This window comes from Priceomyces carsonii, assembly GCF_900007245.1.
Source record: "Priceomyces carsonii strain CBS4050 genome assembly, scaffold: Debaryomyces_carsonii_scaffold_7, whole genome shotgun sequence".
Taxonomy (NCBI): Eukaryota; Fungi; Ascomycota; class Pichiomycetes; order Serinales; family Debaryomycetaceae; genus Priceomyces; species Priceomyces carsonii.
The window spans coordinates 184,251-206,454 of NW_026946680.1; the positions used below are offsets into that span (position 1 = coordinate 184,251).

Here is a 22,204-nt window from a genome sequence, read left to right on the forward strand (position 1 = left end):
GGAAAATCTTAAAGTAATATTGTATATAAATGTCGTCATTTACACATCGGTTTTAATGAACTTCCAATCAATTTTAATTCTAATACATAACAGCCCCCATAAGAGGACCTTAAGTATATTTGTAATGCTATAAGAAGTCAAGGTTAATGAATAACGGGAAGACTAATACATGGTGTATATAACTGTATAAATCAGCTCTGTGGAGACTTTAATGTCGTAAGGTGGGATTAAAGCTGATTAAACTTGACACCTCTAGCGATTGCTGATAAGTCAAGAGATGAAGTTTCTTTACTAAAGATATCATCATCATCCTGAGTTTCTAATTCAGAGGTAGTAGGATCCTGGGGTGGCTCACGGTTGAATGAGCTGTTGAGGGCTCTTTTCCACATTGATGCGACATACTCACTCTTGTTATCAATAGTGATTCTTTCACGCGGAGTGAGTTCCAAATTATCCAAAGGTTTGTATTTATCGTTTTGAATATCCATATTATTCGAACGATGCTTTCTGTTGATAAAGCCTAGGATACCAGTATCTGTCTTGAGCTGGCCCTTACCAGATGCTATTTTGCTGCCAAATCGAAGTCTTATCGAAGTATATTGATTCATCAATGTATCATGTTGAATTTTGATATCGTATGACTGGACGTTTCCGTTCAGCTGAACCGAGGGAGGCTCAGATGCGTAAAGCTCTTTAAAGTCCAAAACTTTTTGTTGTACTCTTCCAAATTTGGTTGGGATCTCATTTCCATAATTGTTGATATTCATGTTGAATTTGTTAATCAATGTGTTTTGAAAGTCGCTTGCTTCATTCCATAGTTTGTTTGCATCCTTTGGCCTAATTTCGGGCAGGTCTAGAGTTTGCGGGGTCCAGACGTCAATTTGAGTCTCTGTGTCATCGTCAGATTCGCTTTGATAATTGGAAATGTTACCAGAGTTCATAGATGGCTGAATTTCTTTTGAACCTGAAGTGATTGGTACCAATGAATTCATACTATTATGTGCTTTTTTAATAATCAGATTAATTTTATTGTACAATTTATTAGCAGGTTGACTTGAACTTGAAGAAGGCAGAATATACATCTTCCCGTCAACTTCTTCACCCCTGGACTTCGTATCTGTATCCTCTAATTCTCCCTGAGTACCTTCCTGCTCTATTGATCCCTGTAAACTCAAGCTTCTAAATGAGTTGTCAGGATTCAGAAGCTGTTTTGTTGTTTGTTCACCCGGTTGGCTTCGAATCACAGTAAGTGGAGAAAGGCCGGAATCAGAGTTGGCTGATGTATATGAATTCCACTTTCTTATTTGTGGACGAGTAGTCTCGTGTGTCGTAGATATGTTCTTTCTTGTTGACATATTGGTCGACGATGTCGACTTGGAAGACATTTGATGATTATGGCTCAATGCGGTCTGCAACAATTCCACATTTCCCTCCCGTCCAAATCTCTTCTTTCGATGAAGACTGCTCTCTCTACTTCTTCCTCTGACACTGCTTTCCCTGCTTCTATTTACTTCCGTTCCATGTCTATGGCTCTCTCTACACTCTTTATTTACTGAGTCTTTAGCTCCAGTCTCATTTCCTCTCGTCTGACTCCTGCTTTTTCGCTGAACATTGCCATGCGCTAAGTTCAGGTTACGCATAGTTTGCATCAATGCATAAGTGCTTCAGAGTGACTAAGCTTGTCTTTCCTAGGGTCCAATAACCTCGTAATTTTTGTTTGTATGGATCGATTGAACAAAAAACGAAACCCAGCGTTCATGTCCTAACTGATAAGGATCGAAGGCCGAAAATGGATGAGATAAAAAGTTAAAGTACATGTTATATACAGGTCGTGAAATGTTAAAACGTCATAATAAATGCTCTATATTTAAGATATGATCAATTAAGTCTCGAAGTACAATAGTCCTTGATTGAGCTCACATTCCGCACCATCTATAAGAGTCTGTTGCCTCAAGGAGACCAACTTACTCAAATTTATCATCTTTGGCTTGTATTGTTGTAAAATCTCTATTTTATTCTTGTTCTTTTTATGATTAATTGTTTCGAAGATTTCGGATAAGTCCTCGACAGATTTATTCAAAAACTCCTGATTCTGTTCAAATATTTCAGAAAAGTTGGAATTGCCTAAATAGAATGCGAAGCAATAGGTCCATTTAAGCGTCTTTCTACCATTCGTCAATGACCTCACAGCATCATGCAAATATTGAATATCAATCCAAGATAGATCTTCCTTTTCGCTTGTAGCAGACATGGCCTCCATGTATTGTTTCATACGATTGTTGACCTTATCTAATGTTCTTTTATCGGCATTCATCGAGCTTTCATGAACCGCAAACCTTCGATAGAAATGTAAATATCTTTGTAAAGATAGCCTTTTGGACTGGCGAGTCTTTTCGAGATCATCGTTTTCTTCTGGATCAAATTTATTACACTTATAATAAGATGTTCCATGTAAAGCCCATTCTTTGGAGCAGATCCAACAAAATTCGTAATGGCAATTAGAACAGGTCATGTGGTTACATCCTCCATTTTTCTCTATCGATGAGTTACATTTCGGGCATATCTGGGTATTCGCCTGGATCCAATTCGCCGTTTCCGAATCGTCCTCGCATTTTTTAATCCACATCTTGACTATCCAACAAGGACATGGAAGATGGTTTTCATATTGACAAGCAAAGCAAAATTGATGTCCTGAAGCACACATTACCATCGGAATCTTTGAAATATCATTGTCACCTTCGATAACGGATACATTGCCTTTAAGTAGTTGACTTAAGCTATTGCAGTCAGGAACAGGACACCATTTCATATTTATTTTTTGGGATTTAATGTATACCTTTGCATTAGCAATAAGCAAGCTATTCAAATTTAATGGCTTTTTGGCAACTACGATATCCCCGGGGCTTCTTTTAGCAGATATTATCTCCTCAATATCTTCATGCGGTATTGTTAAGGAGCAATTAGAGTCGATACACCGAATCAACATCCCCCTATGCAATGAGTTTACTAAATATTCGTAGTAACAGTTGATGCAAAATTTATGAGAACAGGTCAATGAATAAGTTCTGCAACTCTTATACGTCTCACAACAAATGACACAGGTGAACTGTGACTCATTGGAAAACTCATTATTCGGGTTCTCAACAAGTCCACATTCTTTAAATAGTTGATTCTTGTCATCGTAGAAATTATTTATCACTTGGTCAACTTCCCACCATTTATACTGAAGCATAATCAATAAATCGCTCTCTGGACATTGCGGTAATTGCATTTCATGTAGCCTTATCATCTTGTCGACAAAAAAAGTTTGTATGAATGATGGCAAGGTCCAAGGTTCGTAAACAATTTCTTCGCTTTTCAAGCTAAAATCATCCCTCGGTGAATCCAAGGATATATCGGTCTCATCAATATCGTCATCATAATCGAAATCTAGTTCTGAGTCACTCATATATAGTAGAACTGTTGCTTAATCGAATATGACTTACAATAATTTTAGATAAGTTTTCATATATTTGAGATAGTGTCACGGTACCAAAAATGCACGTTTTTATGGTATCGTCATTCAGTTCAGTTGTTTTCTATGAAGCTATGCAAAACCCTCTTTTCTTCATCTACAAATCTATTTATGACTTCATAGTTGGGACTGGGTATAAGTTCTGGATAGTTATTTAATTTTTCCTGGCAAAATGCTTTTACGGTTTGATTGAGCCTATCTTGATCAAATTTCAATAAATACTTTTCGACCTGAGGGCTTTGGTGCTTCTCCTTTTTTCTCGTTATTTCTTTAAAGAACTTCTCTGGTAATTCAATTAGATTCAATAAGACATAGGTCTGTAGTGAGCATCCATTTTCTGTCACTTTGAGGGAAAGCTCCCAAGAAGTCCCACTCTCTTGATTCTTATGAGTTTCAAGAACAAGATTATCTAGAAGCTCAAATCCAACTTTCCTTAACCATTCGAATTTTTCACTTACTTGTTTTGACCTTTGAATAGAAAGTCCTTGCTTATAATGCTTCAAATACCTAAGAAATGGTAAAGTGAGTAGCACTGAATTATTAGGATTTCGATCTGTTATGAAGCCATATCTTTGAAGTAAGTACGTATTTGATAAGTCGTTCCCGTAAGAGTTGAAGATTTCGAATTCACATTCTTCTTTTGGCAGCTTTGTTAAAATTATATCACAGCATTTGGAATTGTCGGCCAACTCTTGTTCCAAGTCATCATCATCCAGCTCATCTAGGCTATCGTCGCTCTCATTTAAACCACAATCACCTGAGGCCCTTTGCTCCTTCCCCATTTCATCTTCCTCTTCATCCTCCTGTTCATCTTCCTCTTCATCTTCCTTTTCATCTTTTTCCAGGTCTTCATCTTCGAAATCTTTCTCCAGGGATTCTTCTGCCTCATTGAGCGATTTCTCTAACTCTTCGATATATTCTAGAGTTATCTCCTTCAAAGGCACCTCATTTTGGCTCTCAATGGAGCTTCTGCAGCTTTCGCAATCAAATTGTTCATCAATGGGGGGCAGATTTGTTTCTTCGTCGTCAGATAAGCATTCACTATGCTCCTCACAATCAATTGCTCCACATTCACTGCAAGCGTTCCTGTCGCAGACGAATTCTATATTTTCTTGACCTTCGATGGTATTCTCATTCCTCAAAGGTCCTATATGATTAAATAAATCGGCACCAGGCACTAAGCTCATATCATAATATTCATCTATTGAAAATGCTCTTGACATGACCAATTGTACGATTTTTCCAAATTCTAATAACCTCCCACTGTATTCACCTAACAATTCCTTCTTTGAAACTTCATTGAACCTCAAAATCTTCGGGACAGTTAATAATTTCGAACAACTTTCAGCAAACCTAATGCACTCCAAATATAATTCAACCAATTCGGAGGAGTCCATGATGTTTAGGACGTCAATATCCGTATTTTTTAAATTATGTTTATCATCCGGCGACCAAAGGCATACCGGAACAATCAGATTGTCAGACTTTAGTGAAATATCAATACTTTGCAAATAATCAAACCAAGGGGAAGAATCACCTAGTGACAGCTCGTATATTACACTTAAAACTAAGCCTTGGATTCCATCTCTTAAATGACTTCCAGCGGAGGTATCATAATCGTATATCAAGTTATATATATACGAATTCTTCGGCGATAGTATGTTTGATTTGGGGATCCGTAATAGAATATCATCTATTTGGAGATTTCCACCTTTCTGAAAAACACCTATTCCATGGGCCCCTTTTCTTATTTCAATAAGATTATTCCAGAAACCGTGTCCAACTATCCACAGCAATACATGTTGGATGAAATTGCTATCACCAGAAGACATATTCTCCAACCTCTGACTGCTTTAATCATACCGTCAATGGCTATTAAGATCTGAGATGAGATGGTTTATATACAGTATGAGTTGATGTCAATTTCGGTATATGCTGCACAATTCTATAGCGGGCATTAACATGACTGACAGTATTGCCATGCTAATAGAAATTCACCTAAAAAGAGAGAATTTTAAGTTAGAGATTTGCAATTATGAGAGCATTCAGAAAGTCTCCTTAAATTTATTTGGATTTACCCAGAGTAGAGCCTGAACATCGGTCATATTGATTTTTCAAAAAGGCGTGTATATAATCTAAAGCTCATCTCTAGTTACCCGGTTTATATTTGACTATAAAAGAACCCACTCCCCTGTGCACCCTTTTTCTGAACACTATCATCAGTAGTGGTTATACTATATCATATATAATATAACTAGAGTACTTTCGAGTACTACTACATATAAAGCCTTTTGGGTGGCGGCCGTGTGCACATGATGTGCAGCCAAATGCTGCCCAAAGATCAGCTAAAGATTAATTGACCTTTGTAACAGATTGGCCACAATTAATTCTTTCGTTCAGGCACTTTTAGATTATACTAGCATTACATGTTACCGAAGTTCTGATAAACGAGCAGATCATATCTGCTCTATTATTACTCAGATTCATGGCATGATGCTACATCCTAAATTTGGTAGAGAAAAATTTTTTTTTTTTTTTTTACTACATATCTTATAATTCTATTCTGACCAAAAAGTAAACGAACTCTTCTACATCGCCAATGTCAGCTACGTTGAATCGTATGACGCTCGTCGATGCATTTTGTATACACTTGATACTTAGGTTAAAATTCTTCAATGGTAAATTTTTGAGCACGTGATATGAAGTATTTAGAAGCTAAGAGAAAATACTGACTTTTTTTATTAAATTACTATAAATCCATCAGCCGTCATAGGGCAGCAAATTCAGTATAACGTATTATTAAGCCAAGTTTAGGTTTATATCTGAAGATGGCACATAGATTGTTAGTTAATGTGATATTTACGGGGGCGTCTGTATTTGGAAGAGCATTTTCAGAGGCATACAAACAGGCGGCGAAGACATCTGCAGCTGCTGCATCAACTGGTGTCAAAAAGTCTGCTAGTGTAGGTGGGATAAATGTGGATGAAGCACTCAAAATATTAGATTTGGAGAGAAAAGACTTGTCATTGGATAAAATAGATGAAAAATATGCATATCTATTTAATATGAACTCGAAGGAAAAGGGAAACTCATTTTATTTGCAGAGTAAGGTGTATTATGCTATGGATTCTTTAAGAAAAGAATTAGAGTTTTTGAATGAACTACAGAAGAAGAAATCTGGAGCGGGAAGTGGTGGAAAACAAAGTAAAGACCAATAGTGATAGTTATATGTATATAGTTAAGATTTAAATTGCTTTGAAAGAATGCAAATAGATTACTTCAAAATCGCTGTGCAAACTGTAAGAATGGCCTTCACGCTTGTTAGTCTGCTCTTTGCAATGACAGGCTTACTTCCTTCTCCCAGCTGGAACTTTTACCGTAGTTGCCCTTTTGTTACACAAAAGTTGTAGTAGTAAATACAAAAGATTTCGTATGAATAAGACTACAAATTAGTTTTTATATAGCATGTCTGATAGTACAGAGGAAGAAAAGCTTCTTCAAGATGCATCTGCCTTGTTGATGTTCGCAAATGTTGCCGCAAAGCAGCAGCAGGAACAACTTAAGAATACTCCTCTGCCACGTATGGAAACATATGGTACAGCCAGCCCTAATAATGATGATACACGGACTGACATGAAAAAGGGTGTGGCAAAAATTACGACTAATTCAATCGACCCAGCAGATGGATTTACGCAAAGGGAAGCAGTAACTGATGGTCCAAGTGATAATCAAGTGGGGACTGAAATCGAAACACTACTGCACGCAGAGATTCCAACTATTAGGTCTGCTCCACCGGTTGAATCTAATCCTACCAATAAATCATATGAGGATACGACAGTATCCAACCCTTTATTAGAGGAACATTTGCCTGTCAAAGGAAACTTTACGCAGACTCATAAGAGGTCCAGTTCCACACCTGAAATCTCTCAGACTTTATCGAGCTATCAAATGCACAGGTCGCCTGGACCCGCAAACGTTGCATTGGCGAGAGGTATCAACTTGGAAACAGGTGAGAGGAATAACAAAAATGCAATGATAGCGGCTGCTGCGTTGGCTGCTGCGGCAGATATTCCCCTTCCGCTAAAACAAGTTGAGAGTAATGAACTTAATATGTCTGACTCGAAGAATGACATGCATGCAGAAGATCAATTGACTGAACCAGAGGAAGAGGACATAACCGAAGAGGAAATCCCCAGCGGGAGGAAACAAGAGGAAAGGTCAAAAACGATCCCCAATGACGTGCTGGCACTGAATATTGACTCTCCTAATACTTTTAAGGTTCCCCCTTTGAACGAATATCAAGTAGATCCAGATTCAGGTCTAATAGGGTGTATATGTGGTATTGATGAAGATGACGGATTCACTGTGCAATGTGATATCTGTTACAGGTGGCAGCATTGTGTTTGTATGGGATTTGAATCTAGTGATGAGGTACCTGAAGACGAATATAAGTGCTTTTATTGTGACCATAACAAGTGGGGGAAGATCAGAGCAGATGTATGTCGTGAAAATACGTTGCGTCGACTCGATGCCGAAAGATCGGTAGACAATCGTAAGCCGAATAATGGAAAAAGAAAACAGTCTACGGGAAAATCAGAGAAGCAAGACAAAAGAAAAAAGTCTAATGTGACATCAGAAACTTCTGCAAAAGACTTGCCAGATAGTATGTCTAAAAATCGGAGTTTGGGGTCCCCCATACCTCCTGCGAAACTTAGTGTTGATATAGAGCCAGATAATCTCCCAAATCCAAACAATGAATTGTTGAATGACGGATCTACTGCAGAAGCATACCAGTCTGTCTATTATAAATTGCTTCAGAATGATTATAAGACAACCCTTATAAAGGAGCTTCTTGAAAAGAGTGGCAATAAATTTTTTCAAGAGCACAAGCTGTCTAAAAATAGTTTGCTGACTCATGCTCAGTTTATGTCTCCAACTCAGTTTGATTCCATTAAGTTTAGTAAAATAATTCTTCCAAACCATGAAATGTTCAAATCTCAAGCAGATATCAAGACTACAAGCAAGGGATTAAATAAGACTAGTATTCAAGTTAAATCCTATAACGAAAACCAGAAACTGAGATTTAATGGAATTTCCAAGCTAGGCCTTTTCATCAAGAGAGAACACTGGTCTGGTGATGAAGAGTATGTGATACCTCAAGATACTCCCATTATTGAATATTTAGGTGAAGTTGATTATTTTGATAACTACGCAAAGGATCCAATCAATCAATATTCCAGTTGGGGAACGACAAAGCCTAAAGTCGTAAGAACAAGTCTTGATCTTGAAAACAAAATAGACCTTATCATTGACTCAAGATTTGTAGGAAACGAATCCAGATTTATCAGGAAGTCATGTCCCTCCTCTTCGAATTGCAAACTTAATAAAATTTACATTCCTTCCACTAAAAGTTTCAAATTCATTATAGCTACTTCTAAACCAATCAAGCTAACCGATACTAATGAAGAAGAGTTACGGTTGGAGTGGGACTGGGATTCAAATCACCCGATTTTGAAGTTTTATGAAAATGAGAATTTAAAATTTGATCAACTTTCTGATAGTGATAAATCTTTTTTAATAACAAATACCGACAAAATACTCCACTTCGTCGAATGTGGGTGCTCTACATCTGCTTCGAATGCAAATTGTGCGTTGTTTAAAATAAAGAAAGCAACGTCTTATTTAATGCGTTCTACCAGAAAAGCTGCTTCAATCAGTAATGTAAATTTGAATAAATCGAAGGAAGAACTCTTCAGTCAAGAAAAGCCACCGGTGTATCGTTCATGGAAAGAGCGTTTAGATGACAGGGATGAAACTATTCAAATGAAGTTATCTATAACTACGGATGAAAAGAAAGAAAGTGACCAGGAAGAACACTGCGCCTTGGATACTGATTCTGGTAGTCATGAAGTTGAAGAAAAGTCGATTTTCTTTCATGTTCCTTATAAGCAACAGCTTATCTCTCGGACAAACATTCGAGGTGTCAGTTATAGCCGGGGAAATAAGAAAATAGATACCCGGTTTCTCGAAACAAAGGGTATACCTGTCCCCATATCATCTAAATTGTACGATAAAATTGAAGTTTCTGTTAATAAGAAACTAAACATAGCTCCCAAAGAACAAAGTAATCCTAATAATGAAAAAGAAGAAACCAAGCGAGCAGCTTCAACTATCAGAGATCATAAAGAAGATTCAAATGGCAAAATAAGAGGATCACCCGAGAACCATCAAGTAAAATCCACTAATGTTGATAGTGCGCCTCCGATCAAAAAGAAATTATCCTTCGCTGATTACAAGAAGAAGATGAAATAAACTAATAGATATTATGAATAAATAAGTACAACTATGTAGAATTAATGCTTAAGCTGTATATCATGATGATGGTCGAATATAACACTGTGAGCATCAGAATTAACATCCAACTTCACTATTTAAAAAAAGACCCACTAAACGTCCTTTCGCTCAAAATCTTCAGCGACAATTTTAGACCTATGACACATTTGCTGAAAGATGCTACCGTCCCTATTAAATAAGTTCCAAGGTGTATCAAATTCTCTCTTCTCGCCTTTGTCTAAAACCAAAATTTTATCGTAATTGATAATGGTTTTTAATCTATGGGCAATGCATAAAATAGTGCAATCAGCAAATTCATTTACTATGTTCGACTGGATCTTAGCATCGGTTTCATAGTCCACTGAGGAAGTTGCTTCGTCTAAAATCAAAATTTTAGACTCCCTTACTACAGCTCTTGCAAATGCCAAAAGCTGTCGCTCTCCGAGCGAAAAGTTTCCTCCCTCGTCACCCACAATCTGGTCTAAATGGAATTTGTGCATATTTGGGTTGTCCTTTTTTTGTGCCTTGACAAATTCTAACTTTTGGTCTTCGATAAGACCCGATCTTCTTAAGGAATCCCACAAGCTATCATCCAGGCTTTGATTAAAGGGGTCTAAATTCTTTCTTATTGTCCCTCTGAATAAGACTGGGTCTTGTGGAATTATCGACAATTTTGATCTCAAATTATAAAGACCAATCGTAGAGATATCAACTCCGTCAATGTATATCAGCCCAGCCTCTAGCTCTGTTAAACGATATAACGCTGTCATTAAAGAAGATTTTCCGGCACCGGTTCTACCACAGATTCCAATTTTTTCCATAGGTCTAATTTTGAAGTCTAAACTTTTCAAGACCAATGGAAGGCCCGGCCTATAAGCTAATGAAACTTGGTCAAACACTATACCTCCTTCTTCAGGCCATGTTTCTTTAGGAGCCGTATCCTCGATATAATAAGGTGCCTCCTGAGGCAAATTAAATGCGTACTGGCATAATCTCTCGGCTGAATTCATTTGATTTTCGACTTGAGTTAAGGTTCTTATAAGCATAACCACTTGACCCGTAATTTGAAAGGAGTAGGATAAAACCAAACCAACAGATGATGCATTTATGTTGAACACTTTGTTAACACAGAGAAGAGAGATCAAAAGAACAAAGCCGGAAGTTACAATATCCAAATGCACACCCAACCAACGCTGATTTGCTATTGTGACGTAATAGGCCTCATTCATTTTATCAATCAATGCTGAAAGTTTATTAAGAAATCTGCCTTCGCTTTGGAAAGATTTTATAGTAGGCATTCCGCCTAAAGTCTCGTTAAAGATATCATATACAAAAGATCTCTGAACTGCCTCAAGACGTTTCACTTCTCTTGCAGAAGCCTGATAAAAGTTAGCTATTGCAACTACCACAAATATCATGAAAGGAACGGCAATGGCAAACCACGGTAAGTAACAAATGCACAAAATTATTATACCTATTATTTGGGCAAAGGTAAAGATCAACATTCTAAGTTCATCTTCAATCTCATTATCTAAGACTTCGGTGTCTTTCGTGAACCTATTCAAAATCCTACCCATAGGTGTAGTATCCATAAATGCCATAGGCGCGTGCAAAACTCTATCTATTGCAAGAATGTTCAATTTCACCGACGCTGTATTTGCCAAATATGCCAATGCAACAAACTCTACTGTTAAGAATATCAATGCTAAGAAGGTGAACATCACATAAAAGCCGATATAAAAACCATTCGATTTGTTTCTAAACTTATATTCCGTCCAAAATGAAAGCCAAGTGTTGGTGAACAACATACAGTAGGTTGACAAAATCATACACAATATGATGAAGCAAAAAACCGTGTATCGCGGAAAAATACCAGACCCATGTTTAACATAGTCTCTGTAAACTTCGAATTTGATCCCATTTACAGCTCTACCTTCTATTTCCATTAATTTACCGCTACCAACTTTACCCTCATTGAAGTTTCTATGAATAGCTTCTTCATCCTGAACTGATTTCTTGGAAACCTGGCGTTTAATCTCCTCTTTCTCAAGTTCCAAGTCATCACCTTCATCCTCGAAGTCATTTTCTTCCTCATCTTCACTTTCATGATCATTACTGAAATTCATCAACTTACTAAATCCCTCATTTTTAGATTGAAGTTCTTCAAAAGTTCCTATTTCAATGGTACCATCACCATTTAAGAAAATGACTCTGTCAGCTGAACCTATCAAAGATAATTGGTGAGTTGCCAATATTCTGGTCTTATCCTTCAATAGACCAAGCATACAATTGTCCATAATGTGCTTACCCACTCTAGCATCAACTGCACTTAAGACATCATCCATAAGAATGATATCTTTATCTGCATAAACAGCCCTTGCGAGATTGATTCTTGATTTCTGACCCCCCGAGAGAGTAATTCCACGTTCACCAATTTCTGTGTTGTCTCCTGCTGGCAAAATATCTAAATCACTCTCTAATGAACAAGCATAAACTACTTCATTATATGTTTTCTCATCATAATCAGAGCCAAATAGAATGTTATTTTTCACGGTATTGTTCTGAACCCACGGGTAACCACAGAGCAAATGAGAGCCATTCACACTGATAGATCCCTTGCTACGTTTCATAAATCCGCTCAAAGCATTCAATAAAGATGTTTTTCCAGAGCCAATCAAACCTGTAACGACAATGAATTCACCTTTTTTAATTGTTAAATCTACATCTCTTAAACCGGTGAAAGATCTTTCATCCACTGTGCTTTCGTCAGACTCGATTTTTCCATAGGATTTCTCGCTAGGCGTCGATTCAACAGATTCCTTTACTTTTTGGACCTTGCTTTCATTATCAGCAAGACCATCGTCGTTTTCATGGCTAGCATCATTGTCATTATCATCTCCCTCCTTCATATCAAAAGATTCCCATTCGAATGTTGCATCATCAACCTTGATTGCTACGTCATCCTTCTCCATTGAAACCTTTATTTCAGGTGAAGCTTCAATAGTGACTTGTTCAAGATCGATTTCATCTAATGATAGATACTCACCGACTCTCGACAAACCAATAAACGCATCAGATCCAGATGCCAAAGCAAGCGGAAGAAAATTAACTTGCTGAGCCAAGAGACCAAATAATGTAAGCGATGCAAATATATCAGCAGGGTCTCTAGTGCCATTTATGGCATACAACACTAAAAAGGAGCACATTGACGTTATAAATGTCAATGACATCGCCATCGACGTAATGAAGTTCTTCCAAACTTGCATTTTGTAAATAATACTCATTTCCTTATTTCTGATGTCAGAAATATTTTTGTGGTATGGGGGTTCCCAAGAATAAAACTTGATGACTTTTAAGTTATTCAAAACTTCCTTGATGTAGTCAACCCTTGAATCAGTATAAGAATTTGCTTTACTTCTGTAAGCAAAGAGTTTTTTCACGATGAGACCCATGCTGAGTAAGAATGCAAACAAAATTCCAACTCCCACTAGCGCTGGTGCTCCTATATTTACAATTAATATAATAATAGCTATAGCTATTGGTACGGGTGCAGTGAATAAAAATGGTTGGAAAGCAAGTGCAAAATCAATTCTGGCTAAATCTGTACCCATAAGAGAAGTGATTTTTCCAACTGAATATTTATAACGTGATTCCTCATTTAACTTGAATGATTTATCCAAAATAACTTTGGTTAAAAGGGCTTTAACTTGAACTCCAGTCATCATCGACTGGAAGAAAAAATGATTGAAAAAAATTCCTGAAATGAACACTAACACGGTCGACCCAATTGCATAACCAATACCTTTACCCACATGAGGTTCTAAACCAAGGGCCCTTTGAGAAACAAATGAAATTAATTTTCGTGAAAGCAAGGGATTTAAAGTCTGTCCAGAAAATGCAAGAACAACGAAGGCACAAGCAAGCGAGTACCTAAAAGCAAATGTTTCTGCAACAGATATTATAGTTACCCACTTAGTTTGAACGAAATCTTGAAGATCATCCTCAACTTCAACAGAAGATGTATCGGGTGTTTCATTTCTCTCCTTATACTTTTTAGCCAAGTGCTTCTGTTTCGCTTTCTCAAGTCGTTTTGAATAGTGGCCATAGAATTTCTCTACCAAGGTATCTACTTTGACATCATCTGTTAAGTAAAACAAGTCTTCTGGTGTCAATGTTCTTTTATATCCGACTTTTAATATTGGTGTCAACCACCAAAAAAATATCTTCGACAATATGTTAGCCTTGCTTTCTGGAAAAGGCTTTCTGTCTTCTTCAGACGCCAAAGGTGGCACTTTCTTCGAAAGAAATGGCGTCAATAATCGATGCTGTAGTTTGGGATTTGTACCCTCCAAATCTTTTAAAGACAGACTCATCTCTTGGCCAGATAAACTGTTAAAAGGATAATTTATATAAAGACGCTACCAATAGTCTCCAAAAATTATAATGAAAAGCCTTTCTATACCAGTATAAATCTTTTCTCCTATGTTTAACTTTTTGCCATCGATCGTAAATCAGATGCAGAGGTCGTTTAACCAAGTGGCTTCAAAAACGGCAGGTGTCCCATCTTGTCTCTTCCCCGAGACCCGTTTCCGCAATGTCGCAAAATTTTTTTTGATAGAGAAGTATGATGGTTGCTCGGAATTAAAGGAGTCAATGCCTTTACTACATAGCTCAAATGGAGACTCATCTATAACATTACAAACTCATACCTTCTTACATACCTCAGTTTATCTCACTTTTAATCGAAACTTGTAACAATTCCTCATAGTCGTACGGAACGACGGAACTAGGTTTTTTCTTTCCCGTGTAATCTCCGTTTTTTTTAATTGCAGATGAAAGGCGTAGTACTCCTCCAAGAACGGAATACAGGCCTTATCCGCTTTGTAATCATCTAATACAAAATGAAATGCGATTATGTTATCAACTATTTTTTGGGTGGTGCTGCAACTAGCTACCATAATTAGTAGAAATGAGTCATATCATTAGCTAGGAGATATGGTATGCTGATTTAATGTGAACCCCGTGCATAATGGGTTCTGTTCCGCATTAGATGGCTTTCTAGACTATGAGGATCAACGAAAATCTGGTAGCACTTGCCACATTGATGTCGTTCTTTCAAATGAACCGATTGGAAATGTCTATTGAAGCCTTTTAGGTCGGTGTAAGTAGCCATGCATACTCCGCATTGGCGCTTGATCTTAGAGCCAACCTTCACGTTGACGAATTTTCCATAATATTTGGGGGTGTTTGATTCATTGTAGTTGTAAGAAATATTCTGAGATAAGTTTGATAACGGTTGGCGGTGTTGCTTTGAAGACTTGTGATGATCAATGGGTTTCTTCGGTGTTTCTTCGTAGAAAATGTTAATTTTTTTGTTTTCTTGAGATGTCTCACGGCGGCTAGTCTCTTGACTAGAGGAGCACGCTTGCCTAGGGGCTAATAGTAAATTTCGCTCTGTAGATATTCTTATGGACTCGCGAAGAATTCTTCTGGCAATACTTGGTCTTGTCGAAGTAGCCAAGTTTCCTTTTTCTTTGTCAATTCGATTCATGATGGTGGGTTCCGTTATGACTGCGAAAAGTTTATTTTTTGTTGACAAATATGTGAGGCGAACATTTTATCGCTTGAGCTGAAATGTGTTTCGAGCATCATAGAAAACAAACCAATTTTTGAAGAAATCATTTGAATATATCAGCCGGCTTTTTGTTTCTCTTCAAGGGTCCATCGCTGACTTTTGCTCCAATTTATCGAATCAGGTCTAAACTATGAAGTGCCATGAATAAAATATAATTGAAACTTAAGCGCTTTGATTTTAGTATGTTTAACAAGAAGTTATTAATTAGCAAGTTCTTCTGTCTGTAATTCCTTTCTAACACCACCTTTTATGGATTTCTATTTACATGTCAAGGCTTTTTTTGACAAAATTGGTTAAAAATTTGCAATAATTTTGATTCTGATTTAGTAAAATCACCAGTAAGTGATAATGATAAGAGATACCGATATTTCAGATTCTGAAAGTATCACTAAAATCAAGGGATTTGCGTACATCAACAACTGTAGAGGCAGAAGCGCATATGACATAACCTTGGAAACGAGTATATATATCGATAGAGAATGTACTGGTGAAGGTATTGGGCGTAAATTATATGATCATTTGATTCTGGAGTCTAAAAAGATTGGAATTAATTCCCTTATTGTTGTTATCTCTCTTCCAAATGAAGCTAGCCAGAAGCTACACCGACATTTTGATTTCAATTTGGTTGGTGTTTCAGGCAGGCAGGAAAAAAGTTCGATAAACTATGAAGCAGCGGCCTGTATATAAATAATTTTTGTTTAGTGAAAAATTTAAAGGCTCATCTCTTGTGATGAGAACCAAAGATTAGAGCATCGAAACAAAAGCTATGTCGTCAAGCAAGCAAAGAGTGCAACAGGCTAGGAACCCCACGCTACCTTCAAAGACGACACCTGAGCAAAGGTACTGGAGAGATTATACTAATCCACAACTTATAAAAGAAAATCATCCCATTACACATATTCATTTTAATCCTGTGGTTCCACATGATTTTGCTGTTACATCGTCCACAAGAATCCAAATCTTTTCATCAAAGACAAGACAAGTAACAAAGACCCTTTCGAGATTCAAAGATACAGTTTATACAGGCGAATTTAGATATGATGGTAAATTACTTGTTGCAGCAGATGCTACTGGTTTAGTTTCAATTTTCGACAGCTATCAACCTAGAAGCTTTCTAGTCGGCTTGAACCCTTCGACGCATCCATCCCATGTTGCAAAATTTCATCCAACTATTGGAAATCAATTAATTACGGGTTCAGACGATAGAAACTTAAGAATGTACGACATTTCACAAACTACCAAAGGTCCTATAGTTGAATTTGATGAAAGCTATCACACAGATTATATAAGAAGTGCAAGCTTTATCCCAGGTAATCCCAATCTTGTATCTACCGGATGCTATGATGGTATAGTGAGGGTATTTGATTTCAGACAAAAACAAATGATTGCTCAATTTGACCAAGAAAATCCGGTTGAAGATGTTTTGGCAATATCTCCTACAACTCTAGTAAGCGTAGGAGGTCCAAAAGTTAAGATTTGGGATTTGTCTAGAGGTGCAGAAATTCATGAGCTTAATAATTTTACTAAAACTGTAACCACTTTGCATAATAGCGGTGACAGAGGTCTTTTGGTTGGCTCCTTAGATGGCCACGTTAAAGTATTTGATTATTCAACCTCAAATTGGGATGTCAAATTTGGATGGAGATTTGGTAGTGGTGGCGTCTTAAGTTGTGCCGTTTCACCATTGCCGTCACATCAGCATTTCGTAACTGGTCTAACTTCTGGATTGATATCAATAAGGACAAGGAAAACAGGTTCAAAAGTTGAACAGGGTATTAAACAGATGAAATCAAATGCCTTCAGTAGAATGATGAGAGGATCAGATTATTTGGGAGAGGAAGAGCATAATGTAGTATTTTCGTCGACTACACAAACAAAAAAATTAAAACAGTATGAGAAGCATTTGAATGCATTTAGATGGGCAGATGCGTTGGATAGTGCATTTGCTACAGGTCTTCCGAAGGAGCTGACTCTTACAGTTCTAAATGAATTAAAAGCTAGAGGAAAAGTTAGAATATCATTATATGGTCGTGATGAAATCTCTTTAGCTCCAATATTACAGTGGCTTACAAAGAACTTAGAGGACGTGAGGTCTTTTAACTTAATATGCGATTTCTTGGGTGCTATACTTGAAATGTATGGCTATTTGATCGACAAGAGTGTTGTTCTTGAAGAATGCTATGAAAAACTTAAAACCAGGATAAACAATGAAGTAAGAAAATGTAAGGAGGCTAATGAGATTAGTGGTATGCTAGAGCTTTTGACTTTATGATCTGGAGGAGAACTCACTTCGAATGTATATAATTATGCATATACTTAAAGGCATATAGACGGAATTTTAATGTACAATAATTCTCACCAATTTTTTCTCTTCTTTTTCTTCTTGTATACTGTGGAAGTCTTCTTTTTACCCTCCACTATTTTGTGACAATAGTCCGAACAAAACCACTTCTGTTTCCCAGTAGTATACTTTAACGCATCAACTCTATTCAATAGTCCAACACACTTATAGTGAAACCAGTCACCATTAGGGCATGATTCTTCGTTATCACATCCAATCATGTCGCCAAATGATGGTTGCTTGCAGAAGCAATACACATTGTTATCTACTTCTACCTGAGGAGTTGGTGGCATTACGTCATACAAAGGAGTCATCACGTTTTTGTTGAGCTTAGCTGTTTTCCGCTTCTTCTTTGAGATTTTATTCCTATCATTACCTTTCACTTTTCCCAGCTTTGTCTTTGACTTTTTAGGCATTTTAAGTACTAACTTTATGCCTGACGACTTAGACTTTATTTTGTTAGCCCTCTCTTTCACCGCTTCTCTTTGCGATTTGAGTGGGTTAAGTTTATAATGATTCTTAAGTTGTTCTCTTAGCACGTCTTTTTCTTCAGAATCTATAGCATCATCTTTTTTAGCGTCTAAAAGCGTCCTCAACTGACCAAGTTCCTCTATTAAAGATAATCTATGGATCATGATTTGATTATGTAATGCTTCTGCCTCCATTATACCTTCCTCATCAAGACTCTTGATTTTTTCTTTGAGTGCTATAACCTGACTCGTTAGTTCATCTTTTTCTTCAGTATTAATGTCTAGCTGTAATCTTCTTAGTACGGCTTTAACTTCAGCCCTATGTTTACTCAAAGATAAATTTATTGATTGAATTAGCCATATAGATCGCACTATATCACATGGTAAATGGTCAACCGTTGAGATAAACGCATTGTTTATGGATGAAAAATGCTGTATCACCGCCGCCATATCAACTATAACATATGCATTAGTTTTAAAACATCAACAGCTGAATGTGTATCGCACCACGAAGGTCACGTTACTTCGTATTTTTCTACATCTCACAAAATTTTTAGATCAAGACTACCCGTTATTGTTACAAATTATAAACTTAAACTAAGATGATCCTAACTAAAAAAGTTATTTAGGTGCTTTAATTTTCCAAGTCCTTCTTCAAAGTACCTAAGAAAGCATGCTTCTCAGCAGGGGTTTGGAATCTACCCTTACCGAATTTAGAAGCAGTATCGATCCATTTCAAGTTGACCTTTTCTAAAGCTTTTCTAGAAGTGTCAACGTACAAAGATTTTCTCAAGGTAACAACTCTCTTCTTAGTACCTGGGATAGATCCCTTCAATAAAACGAAATCGTTGTTAACAATACCGTATCTAACGAAACCACCCATAGGGTTGATGGTTTTCTTCGTTCTATCGAACTCGGTAGCACCACTAGACTCGTCAGAACCAGAACCAACTCTGTAAACCTTGTGGTTGATAGATGTTCTGTGGTGATAACCGTTTTGACCAGCTCTTGGTACAGTCCATTGGACATTGGCTGGATGCCAAGCACCAATACAAGCAACCTTTCTTAAACCTCTGTGAGTCTTTCTTGGTAACTTCTTGGTACCCCATCTGTGAGTAACACCCTCGAAACCGTGACCAGTAGTAACAGCAATTACATCGATCATTTCGTTTTGTTCGAAGACAGAGTCAACAGAAACGGTCTTTTCAAAGTGCTCTTTAGCCCAGTCAACCTTATCAGAAACAGAACCACCATTAACTTGAATTTCAGCTAAGTGTGCTTTCTTTTGGGTCAATGGAGTCTTCTTGACTTGAGTGTGAGCTAAAACTCTAACAACAGAAGCATACTTCTTGATTCTTGCTAATTCTCTCTCGATTTGAGCACCATCTTGAGCGTACTTAGCAGAATATTTGGTAAATGCCTTCTTTTTAGACTTGTACCAGTTTTTGTAGAATCTTCTCTTGATCTCTTCGGACAAATGTTCAGCCCAAACAGTTGTCAAAGATCTCAAACCTCTTGGAGTTTCAACGTAACCAACAACACCAACAACAACTAAAGGAGGAGTATCGACAACAGTAGCAGCTTCAACGATTTCACGCTTGTGCATCTTAGAACCTGGACGATCCAAGTCTCTAACAATAGTGGTCATACCGGCCTTGTAACCCAAGAAAGCAGTCAATGAGACTGGCTTTGATTTAACATCCTTTGGGAATGACTTTACTCTTCCTCTTTGTCTGGCTGCTCTCTTTCTTGGCAAGAACCCTAAGGAACCATGACGAGGTTCTTCGTACTTTCTGTGAGACATTTTCTATATTAATTCAAGTAATTTGAAGATGAAGATTATTATAATGCGTTGGAGATTTTTCCACACTATATATTGAACTGAGTGAAAAATTTTTAGTAGTGTGGATTTCAATTTCAATTTCAATTTTATTTATTCTTTTTTTCTTATACACACCAGGACTGAAAAGTGCTCATACGTGCCCTTAGTTACACTAGAATAGAATTACATGAATGCTCTTACTCTACATGCATATCGTATTTGAAGAATGCTTCCAAATTAAAATAAAATAGACTCTAATAATACTTGAACGCATTATGAAAAATAAAAATAAAGGTTGTTGAAGTAATATCCTGTCTCAAGACTCGTCAGGAATGCCCAGGCATAAGCGACGCGAGTCTAAATGATAGTATAGTAATTCAATGTTTATGAAAACGTAGTCAATGCACAAATGCTAATAAAATTGTTTATATGTTCTTTCTTGCCTAGAATATCTCATATCTGTGTCCTTACTTTCTTTTGACATGAATAATCTTTTTCAAGGCAGATCTAGCGTCACCAGAATCTTCATTATTTACTGAACTAGACGACGATGAAACCACAGCGAAATCGGAATGATGATCTACAGGCTTTTGTAACTTTCCAAACGATCCCGAGGATTCTCCAATAGTCATCAAGTCAGTCATATTTATGGTATTATGATGTTCGAATGGAGATTGTTGATTTTGAAGCTGATTATCATTCACGAAGAATTCTTGATTCAAAAGAAATTGATTGTTATTAATTGGCTTTTTTGTCTGAGGCGAGTTGATATTCATCATTGAATACATTAAAGAATTGAATTGAGGTGTTAAGTTGAATGCCAAACTATTACCGGGTGTTAATCCAGTCGAAGAATACATGTAATTCTCCTTACATACTGGAGTCTGTGGATATTGAAGAGACTTCTCCGAATGAGAACTTTCATTAGTTTCCTGACCTGACATCAAATTTGGTTGGCTTACTGGGCCTGACGTTTCAGATTTATTCCTTCTCGATGTAGAATGCAAGCTTGTGCTCTGTTGTGGTGACATATAAGCGACATCAACTAAATTATCTTGATTAAACTCAAGTCTTTTCGCGTCGTAATACCTGCCTTCGATGCCCACGACAGAGTGCGCATGAGGCATAATTGGTCGTTGCTGTTCAGGTAGCTTAACATCCCGCTGTTCAGTAGTTTGACTAATTCCCTTCGCAGACAGTATGGTTTGCTCTAGTGTTGAGGAGTTGGAAGAGGTATGATTAAGCTTCGAAGATAATACGGCCTTTCCCAGTTCATCGACCATTAGTTGTAGCGAAAAATCCTTACTTGAGTCATCTTTCAAAGGCTTCCTTTGGAAAGGCTTCTCGTTACTAATATGTGTAGAGGGTGCATTTTCAAATCCTGTTTGTTTTTTGGAAGAGGTAAGAGTTGATGAAATTATGGGTACGGGCGGTAAAAGATTTCTATCACAACTCTTTTCATAAATTCCCATTTGCATGTTAGCATTCAACTTCTTTTGCACCTCAGATTTTGGCAGCTCTTCAGATGCCAAGAATGAAGGGTCGATTATAATATTATGCCTACCAGAACCCTTAACCAGAGGGTTACTTGTGGAAGGCGTATTCAAATATCCCAAATAAGTAGGACCGCTCTCTTTGACAGTTGATGATGGAGGAGTTTGATAGATTCCACTATCGGACTGAGTGATCAAAGAAAGGTTATCCAAAGTTCTTGAATTAATCTGATGAGGTGTAAAACCGGTCCCCATAACAGCAGAAGACATTGGTGTTACCAACATATTAGGATTCTTAGATCTCTTGGAAGGCGTCAGCAAATCTGAAAGGCTAGAGTTAGAAGACTTTCTTTTCTTTCTTCTAGAATTCGGTGACACTCTCATTAAAGGTGTGAAGCAGTCTGGGGCACCCTGTTTAACTATTAAATTAGAATTGGACTCTGCAGTGGGACTAGAAGTGAGTGGAGACGTGTTTATATTGATATTCAATCTAGTGGTGATTTGATTTGTCAAAGACGTGGCCTTGGGCGGTCTACCTCTCTTTCTTTTTGCCGGTGGAGTCGAAAGCGTCGGTGAAGAGCCCGTTGACATATTTT

The 22,204-nt window shown here is 37.3% G+C and overlaps 12 protein-coding genes across 12 annotated transcripts; 4 read left to right on the forward strand and 8 right to left on the reverse strand.

Annotated features, from left to right (window-relative positions):
- Nucleotides 1-227: 227 nt before the first annotated feature.
- PRCAT00005893001 (uncharacterized protein) lies at nt 228-1,649 on the reverse strand (the record flags this gene model as incomplete). Its single annotated transcript, XM_062956000.1, has 1 exon — nt 228-1,649. The coding sequence occupies one exon, from the start codon at nt 1,647-1,649 to the stop codon at nt 228-230; it is 1,422 nt and encodes a 473-aa protein (XP_062812547.1).
- A 233-nt stretch (nt 1,650-1,882) lies between these two features.
- Nucleotides 1,883-3,448, reverse strand: PRCAT00005894001 (E3 ubiquitin-protein ligase; the record flags this gene model as incomplete). The annotated part of the gene is made up of 1 exon (XM_062956001.1): nt 1,883-3,448. One exon carries the CDS (start codon nt 3,446-3,448, stop codon nt 1,883-1,885), a length of 1,566 nt encoding a protein of 521 aa, XP_062812548.1.
- Nucleotides 3,449-3,567: 119 nt separating this feature from the next.
- PRCAT00005895001 (protein-lysine N-methyltransferase) lies at nt 3,568-5,346 on the reverse strand (the record flags this gene model as incomplete). Its single annotated transcript, XM_062956002.1, has 1 exon — nt 3,568-5,346. One exon carries the CDS (start codon nt 5,344-5,346, stop codon nt 3,568-3,570), a length of 1,779 nt encoding a protein of 592 aa, XP_062812549.1.
- Nucleotides 5,347-6,342: 996 nt separating this feature from the next.
- Nucleotides 6,343-6,732, forward strand: PAM16 (import motor complex subunit; the record flags this gene model as incomplete). The annotated part of the gene is made up of 1 exon (XM_062956003.1): nt 6,343-6,732. The coding sequence occupies one exon, from the start codon at nt 6,343-6,345 to the stop codon at nt 6,730-6,732; it is 390 nt and encodes a 129-aa protein (XP_062812550.1).
- Nucleotides 6,733-6,979: 247 nt separating this feature from the next.
- Nucleotides 6,980-9,826, forward strand: SET3 (histone-binding protein; the record flags this gene model as incomplete). Its single annotated transcript, XM_062956004.1, has 1 exon — nt 6,980-9,826. The coding sequence occupies one exon, from the start codon at nt 6,980-6,982 to the stop codon at nt 9,824-9,826; it is 2,847 nt and encodes a 948-aa protein (XP_062812551.1).
- A 134-nt stretch (nt 9,827-9,960) lies between these two features.
- Nucleotides 9,961-14,220, reverse strand: PRCAT00005898001 (uncharacterized protein; the record flags this gene model as incomplete). The annotated part of the gene is made up of 1 exon (XM_062956005.1): nt 9,961-14,220. One exon carries the CDS (start codon nt 14,218-14,220, stop codon nt 9,961-9,963), a length of 4,260 nt encoding a protein of 1,419 aa, XP_062812552.1.
- Nucleotides 14,221-14,855: 635 nt separating this feature from the next.
- Nucleotides 14,856-15,398, reverse strand: PRCAT00005899001 (uncharacterized protein; the record flags this gene model as incomplete). Its single annotated transcript, XM_062956006.1, has 1 exon — nt 14,856-15,398. One exon carries the CDS (start codon nt 15,396-15,398, stop codon nt 14,856-14,858), a length of 543 nt encoding a protein of 180 aa, XP_062812553.1.
- Nucleotides 15,399-15,830: 432 nt separating this feature from the next.
- Nucleotides 15,831-16,169, forward strand: PRCAT00005900001 (GNAT family N-acetyltransferase; the record flags this gene model as incomplete). Its single annotated transcript, XM_062956007.1, has 1 exon — nt 15,831-16,169. One exon carries the CDS (start codon nt 15,831-15,833, stop codon nt 16,167-16,169), a length of 339 nt encoding a protein of 112 aa, XP_062812554.1.
- Nucleotides 16,170-16,248: 79 nt separating this feature from the next.
- Nucleotides 16,249-17,754, forward strand: UTP15 (snoRNA-binding rRNA-processing protein; the record flags this gene model as incomplete). The annotated part of the gene is made up of 1 exon (XM_062956008.1): nt 16,249-17,754. The coding sequence occupies one exon, from the start codon at nt 16,249-16,251 to the stop codon at nt 17,752-17,754; it is 1,506 nt and encodes a 501-aa protein (XP_062812555.1).
- Nucleotides 17,755-17,837: 83 nt separating this feature from the next.
- Nucleotides 17,838-18,743, reverse strand: PRCAT00005902001 (uncharacterized protein; the record flags this gene model as incomplete). Its single annotated transcript, XM_062956011.1, has 1 exon — nt 17,838-18,743. One exon carries the CDS (start codon nt 18,741-18,743, stop codon nt 17,838-17,840), a length of 906 nt encoding a protein of 301 aa, XP_062812556.1.
- A 184-nt stretch (nt 18,744-18,927) lies between these two features.
- RPL3 (60S ribosomal protein uL3) lies at nt 18,928-20,097 on the reverse strand (the record flags this gene model as incomplete). Its single annotated transcript, XM_062956012.1, has 1 exon — nt 18,928-20,097. One exon carries the CDS (start codon nt 20,095-20,097, stop codon nt 18,928-18,930), a length of 1,170 nt encoding a protein of 389 aa, XP_062812557.1.
- Nucleotides 20,098-20,582: 485 nt separating this feature from the next.
- On the reverse strand, nt 20,583-22,199 carry PRCAT00005905001 (uncharacterized protein; the record flags this gene model as incomplete). The annotated part of the gene is made up of 1 exon (XM_062956013.1): nt 20,583-22,199. One exon carries the CDS (start codon nt 22,197-22,199, stop codon nt 20,583-20,585), a length of 1,617 nt encoding a protein of 538 aa, XP_062812558.1.
- Between the last annotated feature and the right edge of the window lie 5 nt (nt 22,200-22,204).